At 41.0% G+C, this 23608-nt stretch overlaps 3 protein-coding genes across 4 annotated transcripts; 1 reads left to right on the top strand and 2 right to left on the bottom strand.

Annotated features, from left to right (window-relative positions):
- Positions 1 to 11: 11 nt before the first annotated feature.
- l2hgdh (L-2-hydroxyglutarate dehydrogenase) lies at positions 12 to 7918 on the bottom strand. Its single transcript, XM_075448396.1, has 10 exons — positions 7690 to 7918; positions 6573 to 6688; positions 4976 to 5127; positions 4541 to 4672; positions 4303 to 4465; positions 4178 to 4212; positions 3927 to 4094; positions 1891 to 2048; positions 1678 to 1809; positions 12 to 1586 (listed from the first exon to the last, which is right to left on the bottom strand). Exons 1-10 carry the CDS (start codon positions 7785 to 7787, stop codon positions 1391 to 1393), a joined length of 1350 nt encoding a protein of 449 aa, XP_075304511.1. The 5' UTR covers positions 7788 to 7918; the 3' UTR covers positions 12 to 1390.
- Positions 7919 to 7985: 67 nt separating this feature from the next.
- Positions 7986 to 11673, top strand: dmac2l (distal membrane arm assembly component 2 like). Its single transcript, XM_075447765.1, has 5 exons — positions 7986 to 8074; positions 8205 to 8308; positions 10015 to 10223; positions 10701 to 10872; positions 10977 to 11673. Exons 2-5 carry the CDS (start codon positions 8214 to 8216, stop codon positions 11089 to 11091), a joined length of 591 nt encoding a protein of 196 aa, XP_075303880.1. The 5' UTR covers positions 7986 to 8074; positions 8205 to 8213; the 3' UTR covers positions 11092 to 11673.
- Positions 10413 to 23116, bottom strand: cdkl1 (cyclin dependent kinase like 1 (CDC2 related kinase)). 2 transcript variants are annotated; one of them, XM_075447763.1, is made up of 10 exons: positions 23006 to 23116; positions 21960 to 22243; positions 21113 to 21234; positions 19285 to 19357; positions 18815 to 18905; positions 15267 to 15467; positions 14237 to 14319; positions 14065 to 14121; positions 13774 to 13956; positions 10413 to 12188 (listed from the first exon to the last, which is right to left on the bottom strand). In XM_075447763.1, exons 1-10 carry the CDS (start codon positions 23109 to 23111, stop codon positions 12087 to 12089), a joined length of 1302 nt encoding a protein of 433 aa, XP_075303878.1. In that variant the 5' UTR covers positions 23112 to 23116; the 3' UTR covers positions 10413 to 12086. The 2 variants fall into 2 exon arrangements, with proteins under 2 accessions (XP_075303878.1, XP_075303879.1); XM_075447764.1 differs by having other exon boundaries at positions 13795 to 13956.
- Positions 23117 to 23608: the final 492 nt, after the last annotated feature.

The raw sequence follows: 23608 nt of genomic DNA, 5'->3' as shown, positions 1-23608 counted from the left end.
GTACTAAATAGTTCAAATAAACAACCTTTATTGCTGTACCTGAGTAATGTCAAAAACAGTATAAAATGTATTTCCATTGACAAGTAAACGTCATTAATTAAAATAGAATCCACTTTATTCCAAGTTATCATGCAAGTTTTAATAACATAAACACTGAGACCTATTGGTTTTACCGACATCAAAATAATTTAGACATCTTTTGTGCCTCCATTGGGGCTCACACATTTGGTGTTTCGTAGTTGCAATTCTGCCACCTAGTGGACAAACTGTATATACGTTTGGCCCAAGACGTGATGAAACCGTTGCAGCAGCTTGTGTCAAAACTAAAATAACTCTGGTTGTACAAAAAAAAAAACATTAAACACAGTGATGTTGGTTCTAGAGACTCTTCCCTTTCTCCTTGCATCTTAGATAAGACACCTGTGTTAGTGTCTTCGATTTAACACGTGAAAGGCACACATTTGTCACAAACCTCAGATGTTGGGTGAATTTACGCTTCAAAAACAAATACATGTGGCAAGAAGACTTAAACATTCAGCTGTCAATACAAGAGATGGAATAACAGAAGGAATACGAGCATTATCTGAACACTTAAAGCAGTATGTGAAGCCTCTGAGGCAATAACAAACAGCAGATTCTGGCAAACTTCTACTAAATCCTCACAAAACACACAACTTTGCTTTAATGTAAAGATAATATAAGACGGCACTATTTAGTCTTGATATGATCTAAAAACCGTCTTTAACACTACACAAATACCATTACCCCCCCTTCTTTGTAAACTGTACTGCCGATATCACTGTTACATAATGATAGAATTCACATACTGAATCTTTTTTTTTTTTAATTATTATTTTTTTAAATCTCATCATCTACTCAACTTATGAGAACAGCATGAACATCTGGAGTTTTCAGCTGTTCAGTCCCATAAGGCAGTTGTTCAGAGCACAAATAAACTGACATACAACGGCTCATTTACAAAGGCAGTCAGTATCAGATTTTGATTTTTAAAAATCTTTCATTCAAAATGCAAAAGTTCACAGTTAATGTCACACGTTTATCACTTTGAATGAATGGACCTTTTTTGGAGGTGATATGGGTAAAGGAGATAAAAAAAAAAAAAAGACTGTTTTATGTTTCATATTTTCAGTAAGAAGATCGGATGATGTGCTTTTTTTTTTAAAAGACAGAAATGTAGTGTAAAAAATGTGACAGGAGGGATTAAATGCAACAAGCAACCTGAAAAACAGTCAAACAAAGAAAAATACATCAATCTCTCAGTTAAATTAAGGTCTGCCCTGCACTAAAAAGTCTCTGAGTCAGTTAAAGGCTGATAAAACACTGTGCTCTCACTTATTAACTCTGGGCCGGATGTTTCCTTCGTGTGTCTCTACAGCGTGAAGCGCTTCTCCACCTCATCTGCAATCATTTCGGCAATGGCGAGGGAGGAGGTGGCTGCCGGCGAGGGAGCGTTACGCACATGCAGCACCCGACTGCCCACATCTCCAACGCCGCCGTCGAACACGAAGTCGTCCACAAGGTTTCCGTCGCGGTCGAGGGCCTGAGCTCGAACTCCTGCGGGGCCCCTGAACAGGAAACAACACAGGTTACAGACGAGCCCGTGCTGACATATGTAATGAATCAGAACTCTTGATTCTGTCTGCATCGTTTCACTACCTGAGCACATCACTTAGGGAGAGCTCAGGGATGTACTTCTGCAGAATTTTAACCTGCGCACCGATGAAAACCCCTCTGTACATTTCTCCAATGCCATAAGTTACATTTCTCATTATCAGCCTCTGAAGGCCTCTAGAGTAAAAAGACAAAGATGAATCAGTCTCAAACACTGCACAGGACTTGTAAGCACCCAGGACACGTTCAGTCACCCACCTGAAGGAGAGAGCATCTGCAAAGTCTTGGGCATTGAAGTCGTACACGTTGTAACCTTCCCTTTTGAAGGCGAGGACTGCGTTGGGGCCAAGCCAAACGCTTCCGTCCATCCTTGGGGTGAAGTGAACTCCGAGGAATGGGAAACGTGGGTCAGGAACCTGTCAAAACGTTTTACAGAAGTCATTCAGCGGCGTGTGTCGATTCAAAACATTTTTTAAATTGCTCAGCATTAACGTTGTCTTAACTGATTTGAAAGTTAGCCGTGCCTTGTAAACCACCACTTCATCTCAATTCATCTTGAAGGCAGCAGTGTTGCTAAACCCATTTAGGGAATGTAGTTCTCCTGAGGGCCTGATGATGATGGCCATTTAAAACTAATCTTTTTATCACTTTAGCATTCTGTACAGAAAGTTTTGCCGATTTTATTCCTCTTTTAATGGTATATTGTACCACAGATGATAGAATCCCCAGATTTTCTGGAATCTTATATTGTAGAAATATCTTTCTGAAAGGGTTACACTATCTGCCCACACAGCTTACCAGTTTTAACACCCAATTTACAAATTTGTGAGCTTTTTTTCCACCAGGTGACTTTTTGTTTCAAAATTTTGTTTCAATCATTTTACAAACTAATATAACATTATATTATATATATATATATATATAAATAAATATATATATTCTGCTGTTATGAAACAACATATTTATCTAAAACCTGTCAACCTAGCATCTTAGGTGTAAGATGTGTTGGTCTCTTGAACCTCCTCCGGCAGTGATATCTGCCTCAACTCCCATGTAGAGCTGAAAATGTTGCTAAATATCACTAAATTATTTTCAGCTTCTCAGGATCTGCTTGTCAATTTGTATATACAGACTGAAAGCTAAGAGGAATCTTTAGCTGGAATCCAATACAGTCCAACCTGTTCAAATGTTTTTCCCTTAGTAGACTGCAAAAAAGGTAAACCAGAGGCTGAGGCTTGCCAACACCGTCTCTTTAACTCATTGGCTGCCAGCCATTTTCAGTGCAGAGAGACCCATACTGCCAAGTGTTTTACAGTACTTTGACTGATTTTCCAAGACCCACAGAAAAGTGCGTCTTATGACTATGTACACACCGAAATTACCAAAAGAAAAAGTAGACTCTCTTTTTTCATCAGGAAAAAAAAGTTTGTTTGTACCATTTTCAGTCCTTTAGTAATAGACAGTAGAACATAGGTTGGTTTCACCAAAAACAGCTGTTTTTGACCAAAAAAAGGGAGAAAACAAGCTTTTTGTGCAAAGAAACCTGTCAAGCAGAACAGTGACTTTGATGCTAAAATTTTTTGCTTTAGTGACACCTCAAACATCTGAAAAGTGGTTTCCTTCCATAAAACAGCAAAAACAACACTGAGAAGGTATTTTGATAGCATAGCATTGTCTGAGTCATCAGAACTGTCTGGTGGTGCGCTCCGCTGAGGTGAAATACGCGCACGCCGACGACTCTCTCCGCTTGGCCCGGGTATCTCGTCGGTGGATAGTAGTGGTGCACTACTTCTGCTGCACAAAGGGCTCTGTTCGAGCGTTAGCTGCCTAAATTTTTTGTTTTGTCTCGCCGGCGACATTTTCTCCTTCTCCGATCTTGGCAATTATAGTTTACAAACATTTTGATTAGTCTCATTGGCTTCAAAGCCGCTTCAGTCTTCTTCTACAATCTATGTGATCTTTACTCATCTCCCATCCAAAGTGGCACTGCTGCCACTTTGCGGGTAATTTTGCCAGTATATTCTCTGTTTAGTGTTTACAAGCCTAAGATTTAGTGACGAACTCCGCTAGATTGTTCCCCAGCCCGCTCCGTTAAAAAAACGCAATTGACGTGTATAGACTTCTATAGACGTCTTTGGCAGTCAACGGTTGTATTTAAATTGACGTCTATAGACGTCAATGGCAGCCAATGAGTTAAGCAGAAAGAAATCCTTTTTTTTTTTTTTTTTTTTTTTTTTTTAATGACAAACAAATGGCGACAAACCCAGATCAAATCAAGACTTCAGCAGACTCACGGGGTAGATGTTTCCTTTGACCAGATAGTGTTTCTCTGGCTTCAGAACCAGATAATCTCCTCTAAAGGGGACAATCCTTGGCTCCGGACTGCATCCAGATATCTGCGACAGACGGTCTGAATACAGGCCCCCACAGGTAAGGACGTAACGGCACCGCACCTCATCACCCTTTTTAAAAAGATAAAATGAGGAGTGAGGAACAACAGAATGAAATTTCAATGTTGTGACGCTTTTATTTGCACTGGTCTCACCTTTTTATCTCTGACTGCGATTGGATATTTCATTCCTACATATGAGATTGAAAAAAAAAAAAAAGATATATTAATACACTGGTGGAGAATAACTACAACTCTTCAATTTTGAAGTGAGCTCTTGCCTTCAGTGCTCTCAGCTGGGCTCTCTTTGACCGTGGAGATGTCACTGACTTCATATTCGGTCACCACTTTGCCGCCAGCCTCCTCAAAGTCTGTGCCGTACCTGAGAGCCACCATCCTCCAGTCAACGATGCCAGTGTAAGGCGAGTCCAGGGCCATTATCCCCTGCAGAGATGACATATCATTAGCCTCTGCCATCACGTTTTGTTTGGTCCCAATAGAAAGCAAAGCGTCTCTCACCCTGCAGTATGGCTCTCGCTCTTGGATCCCCTTTGCATCTACGACGCTGAGGTCCCGCACGTTATTCTTCATGCCGCGCTCGTACAGGGCTTTCAGTCTGGGAATCTCCTCCTGCTCTACAGCGACGATAAGCTGCCGGTAAATTCATTCAGTGAGCGGACAGATAACAGTTAACGAAAGGTACGTGGGGTTACACAGACCTAATCATACGGCTGACACTCACTTTTAGACACTTTTTTATAAAAAAAAAAAACAACAAAGAGGTCAAAAATACACTGTGAAGGACTCAAAACTGATAAATCACTCACTGGGTGGATCTGGTTTGTATGCACACTGTGTGTTGCACAAATGTCTGTCAGCTGCCCCTCTGAACGCATCATTTAAAATAAACACCCCGTACAACAAATCTTATCTCGTTAAAACACCAAAGCAGACCTTTCCACATCTCTTGTAAGGGATTCCCTTCTTCTCGCAGTACTCGTAGGCTAACGTCGCTCCTCGTACACACAAACGAGCCTTCAGAGAGCCCGGCGTGTAGTAGATCCCGCTGTGGATGACTCCGCTGTTGTGGCCGCTCTGGTGTGAGGCTGGCAAGGTGGCAAAAAGAGCAGATGAATAAGCGAGAGGTTTTGCAGAAAGAAAAATGGGAAACTTTAGCGTTATTTTTTGGTTTTGTTTTCCGCTTCTTATGTAGAGTCAAAATATACACAGCAACAAGCAAATGATTATTGATGATCAGCAAGTGTGAGCACCTCTGTAAAAGCAGAGGTTTTGCCAGTGTTCAGGTCTGGAGCAGTCAGGTGTGTTAACACAATGCCAAGGAGGAAAGACATCAGCACATTTTGCTGCCCATCAATCTGAGAGTTATAAGGTCATTTCCATCATTCCACAGCGAGAAAGATTATTCACAAGTGGAAAACGTTAGCAGGAGTGGATGTTCCAGCAAGTCCAACTCAAGGTCAGACCGTGCGATGCTCAAAGACAAAAAAATATAAATAAATTCAAGAGCAGCTCCATGTCAGACTCAACAGGCCTCGGCATGCTAAATCTTCAAAGTTCACGACAGCACAGGTTGAAAAAGATTGATCAAGTAGGGCTTCTTTGGAAGGGCCGCAGGAAAAAAGCCTCTTCTTTCTTAAAAGAACACGGCAGCACAGCTTAGGTTTGTAAAGTTGTATACCTGATCAAACCACAAGACTTCTGGAACAATGTCCTTTGGATAGACCAGACCAAAGTGGAGACGTTTGGTCTTAATGCACAGCAGCACCAAACACAGCATATCAGCACAAACACCTCATACCAACTGTCAAGCACGGTGGAGGGCTAATGATTGAACACCTCGCAGCCATTGAGTCCACCATGAACTCTTCTGAATACCAAAGTATCCTTGAGTCAAATGCGAGGCCATCCGTCTGACAGCTACAACTTGGCTGTAATTGGGTCACGCAGCAGAACGGTGATCCCAAAAAAAATCTACAACAGAATGACTGAAAAAGAAAAGAATCAAGGTGTTGCAATGGTCCAGTCAAAGTCCAGACCTCAACCTGACTGAAATGCTGTCGTGGGACCTGAAGAGAGCTGTGCATTAACCAATGCTGCAAACCTCAATGAACTGAAGCAATGATGTGAGAGACTGATGACATCACACACAACATGATTACTTCAAGTTATTGCAGCTAAAGGTGGTTCTACAAGCTGCTGAATTAAGCGTGTAATTAGTTTCCTCTATACAAAGCTTCTGCATTTGTATTAGTTTTTGTTAAATAAATAATGACACAGCGTAACACGTCGTGTGTTGTTACTCATCTCTGGTCGTTCTTACGTTTAATGCCTGCTAAGGACCAGGCAATGTCTTGTTATCATACATGGAAAGATAACACCTTGGAATTGAAAGAGAGTGTAGTTTAATTTTGACACGACTGTATGTTTGGCTCTGCCCTGCAGCACACTGGATATGAAATCATACAAAGACTTTTAAGACTAATGAAAAGTTGCTGTCTTTGTGCACTGCAACGTTGAAAACGCAACCCACCGAGTTCTTTCTCCTTCTCCAGCAGGATGAAGCTCAGTGAAGGATGCCGGAGAATGAGCTCCCTGGCTGCGGCCAAGCCCACGATGCCAGCACCGACCACGGCCACATCATATGTGCTGAAAAAACAGACAGGCAGCAAATTCTAACTTAAAGTTATTCCTAAAAATCAAACTGTTCCACAGAAAGAAGAGTAGAACGTTCATTTTTGGGCTTTAATGTCTAACTGGGCATGACTTGTTCGAGCAAGAGACCTTTGAAACTTCTCTGCAGGGAAACGTTGTAACAAACAGTTAATTTGTAACAATGAATAGAGGACATCGGTTGTAAATTCATTCCCTTCATCTTACACATAAGGTTACTGTTCATTCTTTCCAAAGTGTTTACAATTCACAACATGACTTCAACAGAGGATTTGTAAAGAGCAACAAGAGGTTCAAGACTTAGAGAACATTTATATCCGGTGCACTAATGAATTAACAGCATATTGGGAATTTTGTATCATTTTTGACAAGCCAACCATAATCCTCCCCAAAGGCCTGAACCAATAAATGCACATGGAGCCTCACAACACTTTTTAGGTGGAGCACTATCTGTGAAGACTAAAAAGTGACAATATTCTGAGAAGCTACAAAGTTTCAGTTTATAAGTTTCAATTTGGATGATCACAGCCAGGCAGCCTGTAAAAACATGTATGGCTGTACTCTGACATGGGGAACATTTAATTTATCAACTAACCTCTGATGACTCTGGGTTCTTGCTGGCAGTTACCTAACTGTTATCAATCAATAACTATAAGTTATGACATTTAGGGTTGTACTTAGTGCAGACTGGAGGAACTATTTGTCAGCAAAGAAAAATGATGTGACCATCTGCACGAAAAACAATGTAACACAACATTGTGTGCAAAGATGAATAGGAGTGAAAACAAAACAAAAAAAGTGAATGTAAAAGTTAGGTGCTCAAGCAAGTGCCTGCTCGTCAGCCTCTTATCTCTATTAATATCACCACTGTGTAAAATTAAACACTAATTCGACAATGAAATACTCGACACGACTCTCGCGTGTTTTAAAGCCAAACAACAGCAGCAGTGTTGTCCACTTTAATGTTTATGTCTTACCTGTGAAGCTGTCTGCTTGCAATGCCCTTTACCAGCTTCGACTGAGCTCCACCAACAGCTTTCAAAGACGCACCGCTCAGTATTCGTATCATTTTCATTGCATTTAAAAGCAGCTCACAAGAGCTTCTTCATAGTTAAAAAATGCCGGACCGACTTCTTGAGTAGTCTTGCGTCCTCTGTTTGCTCCCCCCTGTTGCCGCTGCTAGCCATTTATTCTTGTTGCACTAACTCGTGCGTAAGCCAATACGTTGTTACGCTTCATGTGACACTTCGCCCAGTCTGACGTCAGCACGTTCAGCCAATGAAAGGGCACGTTTCTTTCAAGTCAAAGGTTACAACGATGGAAGCGTCCCAAACATAAACAGTCGATTCCCTTGGAGGACAGGTGAGAGGAAATTAATATTTTTATCGTCTGTGGCAAAGCTTTTTGGCTTCCTTGTTATCTTATCCAGTTTTTCTCTATTCATATCCAATAAGAGGGATTATCATTTCTTAATTATGTGTTTGTTTTTCAGTTCGGAGATATGGGGCTGTTGTCGAGGACAGTGCAGTCTATCGTGAGGCAGAGAGAGTGGAGCCGCAGACACTTCTGGGGTTGGCTCAATGCCGTTTTCAACAAGTGAGACGCTTCTAACTACTTCACCAACTGATTGATAATACCTACACTGATATGCATGGAAAGACACACCCCCTGTGGTCTACTTATTAGATCCTTGCAACTTAATGTAATAGTGAGGAGTTATTCAGAATAAATGGTAGTTACAAGTGATGCTAAAATTCTGTCCATCAACGTTAAGCAACTCCGTTACTTAAGGTAAAATGGGCAATCGAAAGCAATGTAAATGACTCTGAAATAGATTAACTACTGATGCGTGAACACTGCAATCAGTGTTTGTCTCAATAAATTTGCAAAAAGAAAGAGAGAGAGCTGAAGGGAGATGAGCCGAAGTATCAAGATTTGTTGTGACGACAAATTAACTGAGATCGACTCTTGGTGAAGCAGATGGATGAACCCATGCTGCATAACTTATAAGCACAGGGGACCATTGCTTCTTTGTTGTGCTCCTCAAACCATTGTTGAACCATATTTTTCAATGTGGCAGCCCCCCCTCTTCTGCTGAAAGAGGCCACTGCCATCTGGGTATACTGTTTAGATGATGAGTGTGATGATGTTTAGGCATGTAGTATGTGTCATCAACATAAATGGAAGGACCTAAGATTTTCCAGCATCTTACAGCCCATGCTGTCATCTCTCTCCAAATGCATTAAGGAGCCTTGGCTGTCCATATCCTATTACCAGACCACCGTCTTTTTTTCCTTAGACTACTTTTAGTCAATCGATGCAGGCTGAGAACATCCCACAAGAGCTGCAGACAGTTAGTGGAAATGTTATGACATAGCTGTCCGGCCATCAAAATGTGCCTTTGTTGAAGTTGCTCAAAAACTTACACCTGCCCTTCTTTTTTAACATTTCTAACACATTTAACTACAACAGATAATTTGGCAGGTTTTTTTTGGGTTTTTTTGGCAGGTAGAAACAAATCTCTGTGTCAGCTCTGCAAATGTACGGCCATTCACTTAAGTCAGGTGTCCTTCATAGTCTTAAGGTTCACAAACGTCTCTGGTGTTTCTTTAAGGAAAGAATGTTCACCTGCTGCCTAATGTATTCTACCTCCTGCCAGGTGCCACTGCAACAATATAATCAATGTTTTTCTTCACACCATGTTATAGCTGATTGATGATGTAATATATTTACAGGTGTGTCTGTTATTTTGTCCAATTTAATTGATATGAAGGGTTTGGCTCCTAGATAGGAAACACCTCTCTGTGTCATACAGTTTTGTTAAATAACAAAATTAGCAAACTGATCAAAACAGTTTAACTAAAAATTCAACTGTTTTACCTTCATGAAAGTGAGTTGAATGGATGCATTGGTTGTCAAAGCAGAGTGGGCTTTTGTAATAAAGATGATAGTAAATGTAAGGCTACAACCAATTAAAAAAATTTATTTAAACCAAAAGTTATTTTCATTGCATATTTTGTGTGTTTTTTTTTTTTTCTTAAATTCCTTGTCCTCCCGTTAAGTTTTCAAAGACCAGAAAAAAAACTCAAATTATTCAGGTCGAAAAACAAGCAATTAACAAACAAATGTTGCATTTTACTTGATGAATCACCACATGCACTGAAACTACTGGCTTGATGAGCGGCTTCCTCTCTTAACTTCAAATTTTTCTCGTCATCGATTCTTCTCGTTCCTCTAAAACGTGTCGCATTTCATGTCATCAGCATGTATTGTACTTTGACTGCTTGCTGATCTTCACTTAGGGTGGACTACGAGAGGATTAAAGCTGTGGGTCCGGACAGAGCTGCAGCAGAGTGGCTGCTGAGATGTGGTGCCAAAGTGAGATTCCAAGGTTTTGACCGCTGGCATCGAGACTACAATGGACTGCCAACTGGGCCTCTAGACAGATACAAGATCCAGGCAATTGACGCCACCGAATCCTGCATAATGCACAGCGGGTTCGACCACCTGGGTCAGTGTTACAGTGTGGATAATATTCTGTTCTTGTTTCTTTTGACCTGACTCAGTCTCATTTCCATTTCCTCCAAAATTTAAACGGTTGAATAAGGAATTTCATCAAAAATATGGACAATAGAATATTTTTATTTTTACCTGCATTAGAAACTTTCTGTACTTTATCATCAGTATCAATGTTTGTATAATCATTTGTCCTTTAACAGCGTTGCTAACCGATTGAATTGCAGTACATGCATTACATGTTAAAATACTTCAATTTAAGTCATGTTAAGTTATCATAATGAAGAGGGGTCTAATCAAAGGCTAAAGTTGAGTTCAGGTTGTTAAATTGTAACATGAAAAAATCAAATCAAGTGTATCTTTCCCAGACAAATTTGTCAAAAGTGATGCAAGTGACCATGATGTTTCACACGAAGGAGGCATGAGTACAAGCTTTCTCTCGGTGTAAAATTTTATTTATTTTTTTCCCTAGATGGTTTGAAACATGTGGAAGAGATCAAATTCTGTAAGTGCATCTACATTGAAGACACCTGCCTGGAGAGACTGAGCTCAATAGACAACCTGCAAGAGAGTCTGTACATGGTGGAGGTGGTGTCGTGTGGAAATGTGACCGATAAGGGCGTCATCGCTCTGCACAGACTCAGGTCAGTCTTCAGAGTACACAAAGAAAGTCAGTTGTGAGCGGTTTGAGTATTTCTAACTGCAACTTTTCATTCATTTAACGAAATGAAGCATTATTCCCCTTCAGGAATCTGGAGTATCTGTTTCTCAGTGATCTCCCTGGAATCGCAGACAGGCAGACGACTGCTGGCCGACTGCAGAAGGCGCTTCCACGTCTGGACGTAGTTCTGGACCTGGACTGATTGGAAAAACAGATTGCTGTTTTGATTGTAAAATATGGAAGCCATTTGGTCCTTCCGCATTAATTCCCCTTTAATCCATCACCTGAAACAGGCTAATTGACAAGCCAACCAAGTTGGCATGGAATGACCAAAATTAAAAGGTTCTCAAGGTAAAACAACCAGATTTGAGGCAGGAATGTTGCTGCAAGGCATTCATTGTACAGCGTTTTTTTAAATTTTTTTTTCTTTGTTTTACTGAAACAGTTCAGAGTAGTGAGACAAAGGGAGCGATTTAACCAAGTAAGTCTACTGACACCGGTTCTCCTTTATATTCTGTAGTTTATTTAAAGCGACTTCATAAATGTGTGAATGTAGAGACCGGTTTGTGAAACTGTCGAGGGCTTCGAGTGTCATTTGAATCCTTTCCCATTTTGATTATTTGGCAGTTGTCATAAAGTATATGAAGACAGGCAGACGGGTGAAAATCTTTAGCACCAAAGAAGTTAAGAGATTACAAATAAAGACGATACAGTGTGGTTTGTAGTGCGACTTGTAGGTGCTTGTATAGGTCGGTGAGAGGCATCAATAAATATTTTCAGAGAACGCTCATGAGTCCTTCTTTATAATTTACTAAACGAACATTAAACTCACTACCATAGACATGTCCCTCTAACAAGAGTCCATCATTTATATAAAAATAAATTTGGCAAACCAGGTAAGGCAGTACATTTGAGTTTTACCTCCAGTCTACACAGTGACTACAAGCAGAGCAGCTCCTTGTCTTAGCTCATCTACAAAATATCAGCTTGAAATGCTGACGGGACATACTTAATCCAACGCGTCTGACGTGACATGTCGGGTATATAGTGCATAGACTGACTTCAGTTAAAGACGGCCAGTGTGCCTCATGGGAGGAACAAACATGTTAAAAAGTAGTTCACAGCACTACGAGACTTCTTCAATTCCTGAGCTACTCAAAAACAAAAAATGTTGGCGTTCAGTTCGGATCGTTGCGTTCAGATGTTCGGCAGGTGGTAGTTGAACTTGCGCAGGTTGTTGTAGTACTTCTTGTTGTCCAGGGCTGGAAAGATGCTGCTGCCGGTCAGCTGCGGTAAATACTGCAGAGTTAAAAGAAAAGAAAAAAAAAGTAGCATCACGGACAATTTTAATGGCAAATGTTTTCTTTACCTCTCCCTCTCTATACGGTGACTTGATTTGCAGTCTCACAGAGTGAGAGGCTAACCTTAAATCACTGGAAACGGGAACATTTTGGCAGTTTGATACATTTTTGAGAGTTTTTAATACAAAATTGATTCTACAACACATCTGATAAACCTGTAGAATACCGAAATCACAGATCTGACTATCAAAAACAAGCTTGTCTGTAAAAAAAAAAAAGAAGATGATTTTGGAACTCTTCAATAAGAGTATTTAATCCTATTTAATTACAGTCGTAACAGTGCAAAGACAATATTGGAAATATTGAAACAGAAATTGAATGCATCCCAGGAAGGCTTCTCTGTGACTAGCAACTAGTTAGTTGTCTGTTCTGCCTTCATTGTGCAAATGTGTCTTTCCTGGATGCCACAATTTGTAGAATTTAGTCTACGTAAACTACAGAACAAGAAAAAATAAATAAACTGGACTGGTCAAATCAACCACCTCATATCGCATCCGTTATGGACTGTATGTGAACGTTACACACAGCGGAAACATTTTGTGAAGAGCCAACAAAGCACTGACGAGGTACCAGGACCAGCACCCACTGAGAGAACTGAAGTTTGAGGAGGAACTACAGTCAGTAGATACTCAGGGGACACATTTTGTGCAGAAACACGGTAAAAGAGCTCAGGATCATCGCCAACACCTGCCCCATTTTTCACCTGGACAAATATGCTGTAGGATGTATACAGGTTTTGGAGCAACATATGCTGTCATCTATGTCAGATTACATCTTTTTCAGTGAAAGACTTATTTCGCCAAGACGTCAAATAAAATGCGTGTATTGCAGCATAATCCTGTAGAAAGAGTTAAAGTGCTACAATAGGCTGCCTGCAGTTCAAATCTGTCACCCAATCAAAGTATTTGAAGCATGACGAAACAAAAAAAAAAAAAATACAACAAAGGAGGCTCTGACCTGTTGAGTAGCTTACATCCTATATCAAGTGAGGATGGGAAAACACACCTTTCTAAACCACAACAACCGGACTCAGCCACCAAATGCTGTCGGAAGAAAAGCCGATGTAATAAGATAGTAAACACAACCCCGTTCACAATTTGAATTGCAACATTTCTTCCTTTGAAATGAATTGCAAATCACTGCATTTTGCCTTTATTCGCATTTTACGCAGTCGCAAACCTTTTGAGAAACAGGGCGATATTTCAAGAACTTTAAAGTTTGGCAGACGTTTAAATTGTTGTGGGTTGAGTTTGGAATTGACTTCAAATACCCAAGATCACATTTTTTTTTAGTCGGATGTTTTTACATATTAACAGTGTCACTGTGTGGATAAATAAGGTCAAATTGTTTGACATTATTTAGTGCTAATTCCAAGATGGGCATCGGGTAAATTAACTACGACGTCCTGCTTTTCTTACATTCAGGAGTTTGGCCTTTATTATAAGGCTGACGTTATTACCAAAAGTTGATCTTGAAAGCTGGTGTGAACCTAATGCTCTTTATTCACAGAGAGGGTCGCTCACCCCAGAGAGAGGGTCGCTCACCCCAGGGGGAAGGTGTCTCCGAGGTAAACGCGTTCTCTTATTCCCAGGACGATCCTGCTCTCGAGACGTGCTCTCGCTCTTTTCTCTCATGCTGTCAAAGTACGGATGTTGGAGGAGCTGCTCACAGGTCAGCCGCTCAGACGGGTCCATTCTCAGACAGCCCTACATCACCCACACATGTGAAAAGTATCAGTTAAGAGTTGAATGAAAAATGAATACTTACGGTTTATGAATACTTGGCTCTGATGGAGCTGAAGTCTGCATTCTCACCTTCATGAGGCTCAGAGTTTGATGTGAGAGGTTAGGATATTTATGCTCCAGCGGGTCCTACAGAAAACCCAAAATGACAGCGTGGCTGAGAGAATTTAGCAAAGTAAGGCACAATAGTTTCTGATAAAGCCAATATAGGTGACGTATGATGCAGTTGGACGTGGGGTCTCACCATCTCTTGCGGCTCCGGGATGGAAACTCCACAGAAGAACTGGTTGTTGCTGAAGACGTGCTCGTGTCGAGGGATCAGATCTCCTGCGAGAGTGCAAGAAAACGAACATGCAACGCAGCATTTAGCCAATTAAACTCATTTGGTCTTTCCAAATGTAGAAAAACAGAAAGGTTTACGTTTTTTTGTTTTGTTTTGTTTTTTTCAAAGGATTAGCTATATTTTACAAATTCTTCCTCTTCTGGCAAACATGTCAAACATCCATTAAGAACTGTCAACAGAAGGTAGTTGTTCGCCTTTTTTTTTCTAATATTTTACTCTCACTAATTTGTTTTGTTTTTTTCTTGAAAACACATAAAGCTTCCTCACATCAGTCGGTCTCTATCAGAATAATCCCAAAGAATTTCAAGTGAATGTATTTATCTGCTATCGTTTGCTCAGTGATATCAATATCACAAGCTCGTGGTGACAGTTAAGTACATGTCCATTACTACTTGGGCTGTTTGTAATGAAAGCCTCTAGTCGTCCATCTACTGAATCTGATCTGACTTTTCTTTCTTATCTTTAGTACTTTATATTTAATCCAAATATTGAAGGCTTCCTTCCCCGCTTAGAACCTGAAGGAGTTGTTCATTAAGTCTCTTGTGGCTGAAATGAGCAATACAAAAACAAACCATCCAAAAATAAGCCAGAAGAAATAATTTGACATTTTCTTGGAAAAATTGGAAAAACCATTCAGTCTGTGAATATTTTTTTCTAATGTGGGAAAATAAAAACAATCATCTTGCTTTCAGTTCAGGGAAGGGATTTGTATGTGCAGACTAATGTGTCCAAATATATCACAGTTCAGTGAAATTGGCGAGGCAGAAAAGCTCAGGTTTAGCCTCTGCTGCTTATTGTATGTCATTCATCGTCGTTACGCATTAACAAGCTAAAAACTTTCATTGGCGGTCCTCTTTGAAATCTGTACCTGTGTCATTACAGCTACATATCCCAAAGCGTTCTCCTCAGACCAGCAGCACACTGATCTTACCAAGAGTTTTTCTGATCAGGTACAGTTGGTCCATGTCAGATTTCCCGGGCCACAGAGGAATCCCTGAAAGCAGCTCGGCGAACACGCACCCGATCGCCCACACGTCAACAGGGGGACCATACTGAGTGTCTCCGACCAGTAGCTCGGGGGCCCGATACCAGCGGGTCGCCACGTAGTCTGTGTAGTAGTCACAAGGGCCCGCTGATGGTGAGCAAAAGAAAGAAATACATAACATCGGTAATATGTGACGTACCAAACTAAAACTTTCTGGAGGTTTCCTGGAAACACTTTGCTCCATTTTGTTCCTGGAAATAAACGTTCAAGTAAGAACTTCAAACACTGCCCAGCTTGTCTGATGAGTTTTTCTCATGCGATAGCAAAAAAAAAGAAGAAAAAAAAGGTAACTTTGGGATTTGGTCATCCTCTTTGGTTTAAGGAAAATGTGCAGGACATTTTTCACTTCATTCAGACATCACATTTATCAGTGAATTCACAGGATAACTTGTGGGAGAATCTGGAATAACAATAATAATTAATTCCAGCATTAAAACCTTTCTATATTTATATTTGAACAGTGCCTCTGGTTTGGTCCAGTGTTTCTAATCAATCTCGAGTCCTCACATCAAGTTAGGGATCACATTACACTAAATTAAACTTGTAGTCATGTTTAAACTTGTTGAACATGACTACGAGGTGGAGACGTGACTCAGTGAAGGATAGGGGCACGGACCTATTCTCCAGAGCTAGAACTGGCCAGAATAGTTCTCAGATTAGAGAGAGCGTAGCTGGTCAAAATAAAAGTGGTAGGCTAGAGGGAAATATGCTCCAGGTTTGTCCTTGTGGCTGGCAGAAAGTAACATCAGTTAGAGGCTTTAAAATGCATGAGGGAAAAAGGAGATGTGTGATAAAAGAAGGGCAGTGTGGCCGTATCGATCAGTACTTTTTAAGAAGTCAATCGAGTAAGTCGGATGAAGTCCAACGGCAGGTAGAAAACCACAGTCCGAAGGATATCAATAACACAACTACGGAGGTGGTGGAGGAGGTTCTAAGAAGGGATGCAGCTGATACTGAGGTGAACAGGCCAGTTAGAGAGAGAAATATGGAGCAGAAAGCTAGAGTTAAGTGGCCTAGAGCAAATAGCAATAAAGAATGGGAGGCAGTCAATAAAAATTTGTCGATAATATTAGGTAGGTTAGGAGGAAATGCGAGCGATAGGCTAGAGAAGATGGGAGATATAATCTACTCCAATGGTGTAGAAAGATTTGGGGTGCAAAATAGAAAGTGTTGAAAGAGGACATTTAGTTAAGTCTAGACGGCAAAAAGAGATGGAGAAATTGGTTAAGGAAAGAAGAAATTTAAGAAAGCAGTGGAAAAGAGCTACAGAAGAAGAGAGGAAGGGAATTTATCTTTTACAGGAAGAATTGAGAAGCATGCTAGCAATACTCAGAAGGGCTGAATATCTTGGGAAAAAGAGAAAGAAGAAAGAATATGTAAGGACGGCATTTTACAGGGACCCGTTCAAGTTTGTTAAAGGATTGTTTAACCAGGAAAAGGGAGGGCAGCTTAAGGCAACAAAGTCAAAGGTGGAAGAGTATTTAAGAAATACATATTCATATTCTTGAGCAGCGTAGAGTAGTAGGCCTTCCACCTGACATGCCACCATTTTAGGAGAGATGGCTCATAAGATGGATGTTAGACCAGGTGGAAGGAGGTTGAGGAGGTAGTCAGGCGTGCAAAGGCTTCGTCGGCCCAGGTCCAAATGGAGTCCCCTACCGGGTTTATAAAAGTGCACCTGATGTCCTAAGGTTTTTATGGAGGCAATTTAGGATAGTTTGGAAGAAACAGGTTATTCCTAGAGCATGGCGTAGGGCAGGAGGCGTTCTTATTCCAAAGGAGATAGAGTCCTCGGACCTGAGTCAGTTCCGGATGATCTCTCTCCTAAATGTAGAGGGGAAGATTTTCTTTAGTTTAGTTGCACAGAGATTAGCTAGTTATTTAGAAAAGAATAGCTTAATAGATACTACTGTGCAGAAGGCAGAAATACCAGGTTTCACAGGGTGTTTAGAGCACACTAGCATGATTTGGCATCAGATTCAGACAGCCAAGATTGAGAAAAAAGATATGGACGCAAGGCAGCTTGGAGGATGCTTGTGATTGGGAGATGCAGGTAGATTTAGGAAATAAGCTTGTTGTTCCCCAGGAAATTGCCTCTACAAATCTAAGGCCTGATATAGTCTTGTGGTCTAGGAGTAGAATGAGAGTCTATTTCAAAGAGCTGACTGTTCCATGGGAGGAATTAGTAGCAGAAGCATATGAAAGGACAAAGCTTAGGTATGTGGAGTTGGGGGCAGAAGCAGAGCAGCGAGGATGGAAAGTTAGAATATGTCCAGTGGAAGTAGGATGTAGAGGATGTAGAGGTTTGTTGCAAAGTCTGTGGTCTCATTGTTGAGGGAGCTGGGTGTAAGTGGACAGAGTGTGAGAAAAATAGTGAAGGAAGTGTCAGATGAGGCAGTAAAGTTCAGTCAGTGGATTTGGATGCAAAGAAGCAATAGTAGCTGGGGGCCCAGCAGGGGGAGCACTTAGCGAAAACAGACTCTTAGAAGATGCAAAGAAGAAATATCTAAGGATATTTAAGTGTAGGGTGTGGCCCATGTGAGCCTTTTGAAACCAGACGGCCATTTTAGGTGAGTTGGCTTGTATGGCTTTGTTTTTGCTGGCATTTTTACTGATTGTAGGACTGTTTAGGTGAGTTTGTCTGCTGAATCTGTTAGTGTGTCTTGTCCTGCCTCCACCTCTGGCACCCTCTATACTTTCATTACCCCCTACCCAAACCAGGGTTTGTATCCCCACCCTGCTGTGACTGGTGTGCAGTTGGTGAGAGGCTGGGGTAGCTTGTGGTTGTGGGGAGGGGGAAAAAAAAGAATGGTTGTTGTGGTATGAGGAGCAGTGTTGGCTGGCATTAGGGGAGTGACTCTGGGACGCCAGTGATCATTGTCTAGCCTCCTGGAGGTGTCATGGGCCCAACAAGACGAAACACTGATGAAAGGAGGTTCCCACCTGATGACCCCAATGACATGTTGGTCAGCACTGCTCACTGATCTATATAGGGAGTATAGGGAATTATTCACTGAGTCTGGTCCATTTATTTTTTTTCTTTAGCACAAGTTTCTTGTGTTTACCTTCAATTAAAAATGTTCAGTAATTCTTTCACTGAACAAGAAAATTGTCATGAGACTTCAATTATGACTCACACATCTTTATTCTATGAGATCCTGGAGTATCCAGAGACGATCGTGGTAACAACTTTAAATGGATGAGGCTTCATCAAAGTATCGAAACTCCAACTTACATCTGGTACCAACAGAGATATTTCTAATTGATCTAAATCTAACAGAAATGTACACATTTTACGAAATAAATGATCATTTCAGTTACGAATATTCACACTGAGGTTCAAATGACTGAATGCAGAGAATCAAGTACCACCGACCACCACTAAGTGGCAGCGTCAATGATACAACATCTTTTAAGAAACTCCTAAAACTTACTGAGAATCCTGGCAAATCCAAAGTCACAGAGCTTGATGACTTGGTGTTTGGTGATCAAAATGTTCTCGGGCTTGACGTCCCTGTGAATACACTGCAGAGACACAAGCAGCAGCATTAAATCATCACATTGAACTTCAAAATAGATTGAAGAAAATGTGCTTTAGGGAACAAAGCGCCTGTGCGAATAACAATTTAAGGCCAGAGGTGCTTTCTGGACCTCGTGCCCCACTATTAAACGGGGACCCTCGTCACATTTGTTGTGTCTAGGTGATACATTAACTGCCAGACAGCCAAGGGAAAGGAATTCTTGTGAAAAAAAAAAGAGCCATAAAGCAAAGGATTCATTAGGAGTTGGAGGAGGGTGGAGAGCAGAGAGGAATTCAGAAACAAGTTGGGAGGAAGGTTTGAAAACTGGAAGATGCACGCATGAGGAGGCAGGGGGGAGGGGGAGAAAGTGTGCTCTCACTCACATTTTTCTTGTGACAGAAGTTGACGGCTTGAAGAGTCTGCCAGGTTATACTTCTGACCAGATGCTGTGGAACTCTGTGCGACAACGAGGGAATCAACACAGTGTCAACAGCTTCTCATAAAAAGAGCTTACTTACTACTTAAATGGAAACCTTCTAACCAAGAAGTTAGACATTTTCACCTTTAACTCCATCTGCTGCATCAACTATGTTCAAAGAAAATGATTCAACAGGCAAAAAGAAGCCCTGCTTGTAAAATTTCAGAGCCATTCACATTTCTCTGAAATGACGCATGAACGTCCGTACAAATTTAATAGTTTTTCCCATTCAGTAGTTGTTAAGATAGGTCTCTCAGGACATATCCCTGTCTATCTCAGGAGCTCTGCTGATTAGAATGAAACATTTGATGGTTTTCTGAGGAACTAAATGTGTTTTGGTTCCTGTAATCTGGGAAAATAGTTCTAACCAAAGAAGCGTAGATATGTGAAAAAGGAAAATATTCGATACACACCTTTTAACAACATTTAATGATTAAGGTCATAAAACTGAGGAAATTATGTTGTATAAAAAAAACTAAAAAAACTAAATGTTAATTGAAAAAAAGCTATTTCTTTTGAGGAAAAATGTCTGGATTTGATTTCAGGGGTACCACCATCAGGTACAAATGATAAGAACATTGTTTCGGAGCATTCTGGGGGGAGTCTGTCTTACTAACCCTCAAACATTTAGATTTTTTTGGTTTCTTGAATGCATTATCACCATGGTGAGATTCAGAGAGCTCTCCGAGGCCTTTCGGGACAAAACTGTACATGCACATGAGTCTGGGAGTCTTTTAAAACACCTTGAGAGGTCAGGCACTCTATTAACCCAGGAAGTTTTAGTCAGCAACTCTGAAGTTGGCCAAAGATCACCAAGAGACAGACCAGGACATCTGGGACATCTGGAAAAATGAGCCTTTGACAGGTTAATCTAAAACTGAATCCTTTGGATGCAGCAACAAGAGACGTGTTTGGTTTAAACCAAAGACAACATCTGTTGGAGAACCTGAAACCAATTTTGAAGCTCTAAAGTGAAAATGTCCCCTCGTCCCCAAAAACCACAACTTTACCACAGGATAAAGAAACAAATCAACTCCCTTTTAAAATCTCTTGCTGCCCTCTACAGTTTTCTTTGCCCAGCTGTTTTTCAAACATCTCTTTTCTTTCGTTGGCCGTAGCCGACATGTCCTGTCGTTTCCATTGAGAGCCCTGATGTTCAACGCTGAGGCTTTGTTGGCTCAGGGGCCGCCATCGATCAGCGTTGCTGTGGAAACGGCTAATTCGAGCCTTGTGACTGGCAATTAATTATCATCTCCACCTCTTTCTCCTCACTTTGTCTTCCCTTCTTTTGTACCCTCTGAACCCTCGGCGGCCCGCAGGCTACAGGCCGGGACCAGACAGCCAGAATGCTCCTTATAAAATGTGGCTGCCTGCCAGCAAAGCATTCTGGGAGGGCATCACTGCAAGGATACCACAGAAAGCTGGTCAGCCTCCTAGGAGACGAGTGTTGTGCCAATCCGAGCTGGACGGAGTGCAGTTTATGCCGTTTTTACGTATATGTATAAATATATGCTCACTCTAATTTCTGTTCGAACTGTGTGATGTAGGAAATCATCATTAAGATACTGACATCTTCACCACTGTGGTAAAGATATTTGCACCATGCCTTTAAGTTAAACATAATATCTTGCTACATGCAAAACAATCAACTTTTCAGTCACTCAAACTAAATTAAGTGCGTGAAGGCGTTTGTTTTCGGAGAGGTAAACGGTGTCATGGAGAGGCACACCCACCCTCTGGGATGGCGGTCCAGCTCGTTGAGGACCGTGTGATCGCAGTACTCGAACACCAGGTGAAGCTTCCGTTTGCGTCGAAACACTTCGATCAGATTCACCAGATTGGCGTGTTTCAGCTGCTGCACAGACATAAATCCCAGAACACAAACATCAGAGGGATACTGCTCAGGGTAAAACAGAGTCCAGTTAAATGTGCTGCCTGGGGGGAGTGTTTCATCTGCGGTTTGGCCTTATCAAACAGACTAAACGGTAAACAGGAGGTAATAAACATGCTGTCGCCCTTGACAACATGTCCTATTTATGAGCTCCTGGTGTCCAGCAGGCTACTCGCACTCCCACCCTCTGCATGTTTAATCAAACCGCCGCCAACTGCAACCAGTGCATCTTTGATTATCATCTTCAACACAAGAGACAACACCAATAGACTTGAGCTTTAACCAAAGACAAGCCTGACAATAAAAATCAAAAGAAATGTAATATATTTGTCCACGAAGGAGACAAAATCCAGCCCGAGCTGACAATTCATGGCTAAATAAAGATGGTCAGCTGGTGTTGCATAGTGCCCTGGCTGCTGGCTGCTCTACAAAAGAGGGCAAATACATATTTTATGGCACTGAAGGTGAGATTGACACCCTGAAAACATAAAGAAGGTTAAAGGCAGGAGTGACTTAAAAAAATGTGGTTAGAAGGTTAAAAGTCTTGATTCTTTGATTAAAACCGACATGTATTTCAGGAAACTTGTGGAATCAAAATTTTGACTTATCTTGTAAATTTCACTTTCTCTTCGCACAAGTTACATTTAAAGACATTAATCATCATATCCCCAGGCAGGCTGCGCTGCTACCTTTAGCATCCTGATCTCCCTCAGAGCAATCTTTTTGATGATGGGATCATCTTCCGATTCCACGAACTTCTTAATGGCCACAATCTGTCCCGTGTCTTTGTTTCTGCACTTGAAGACGACGCCGTAGGAGCCCTCTCCGATCTTCCCAATCCTCTCGTACTTCTCCATCTGCGTCCAGCTGCGAGCGAGGAAACGCGCCGACAACGACAAACAAACCTTCGCGCGCAGGGAGGCGCGAGCGTCTTCGCAGCCTGAGAACAGACAGAATAACTGCAGGTGGGGCTCTGTCAGCGGAGAAAAAGAGAGAAAGAGTGAGAGTAATCTGACCGCCTGCTGCTTTTCTAATCAGTTTTCCCCATTACAGCTGAAAAAAAACAACAACACACTCTTTAAGAACATAAACGGAATAACTTTCCCACTGCGTTACTGACAGCAAGTTACTATTAAAAACTAACTGTCTTTGATGCAGAAGCGATGGGACAATAAATAAATCAATCAAAAAATGTCCCGTGCATCTTCCGTTTGAATATAAGTACGCCTGCATGTAAACCCAGACTATGTTTGCGCTCTTCCACAGGGGATCAAAACGCTTATATACCCCCCTAAACTGCCTCTAAAAGAGATATAAATATAGATGCTTAAAGGTAATAATACACCTGTCTTCCAACAGTTACCTTGCGTAACAAAACATTTGCAATGCAAAGTCTATTAGGTCATTTCCCTAAGGGAACACATAGGGGGAAAAAACAAAACAAGGAGCAGCGTGAACCAGCCTGGGGAATGAAATCAGAGTATTTCACTTATAACAACATAAACACAGTAATATCTTTTGAAAGATTATTTTGAAGACAAAACTAACAGCTTAAATGACATATTCGTAGCTCATATTCTGAGCCCACATACGTTGAAAAAGGATGAATTATAGTTAAAAAAAAAACCTTTTTTTCCTTTTTTAGTAAAATGTGGAAACATTCAATATTTTCATGACCAATAAAATTAAATCAGAAACGTCAATAGTCTAAATCAAATTAACTATCTAAACTTACTTTTTGTGAAAATATTTGCAAATGCTTCCTGGGCAGGAACTGAGACGCAAAATGAGCCTCTCTTCTTCTTCTCCTCCCCCCTCCACACACCACCAACCTGTATCATGAACAACCACGCATCAACTGTCCCTTCAGCAGCAACTGCTCCTCTTTTAAAGGCGTCAAGTCAGATATAATGAGCCTTCCGGTCACGCTTTTCAAAATAAAGCAAGCAGCTCTTTTTCTGATTCCCTCCAGCAAAAGTCATTCCGTGACCATTTGGATAACTTGAATGGCGGCCTAAGCCTTCATAATTTTCTGCCATAGGATTTTTTATTTTTTTTTGGTTATCAACTTAAATAAACAACCTAATTATCCCGTTTACATCAATGTGGTTTGTTTTATGAAATGCAATGCTGTCTTCACTACAGAGCCATGCTGTGTTAATGAGCAGAATATTTTTGGTTTTGTGAAATTAGTCAACCTTAATCCAGATATATCTGGACATATATCTGAAATCTGGACATAATCTGGATGGCAGCAAAACATGTACGCTGGTGTATTTGAGGGGCTTTTAAATGCCCCACAATTTCTACCATTTCAAACCTAAACTCGACTGTTTGT

Source organism: Odontesthes bonariensis, chromosome 17 (assembly GCF_027942865.1).
Source record: "Odontesthes bonariensis isolate fOdoBon6 chromosome 17, fOdoBon6.hap1, whole genome shotgun sequence".
NCBI lineage: Eukaryota > Metazoa > Chordata > Actinopteri > Atheriniformes > Atherinopsidae > Odontesthes > Odontesthes bonariensis.
Note: the sequence above shows the minus strand (reverse complement) of the source record. Positions and strands in the feature narration are given on the sequence as shown.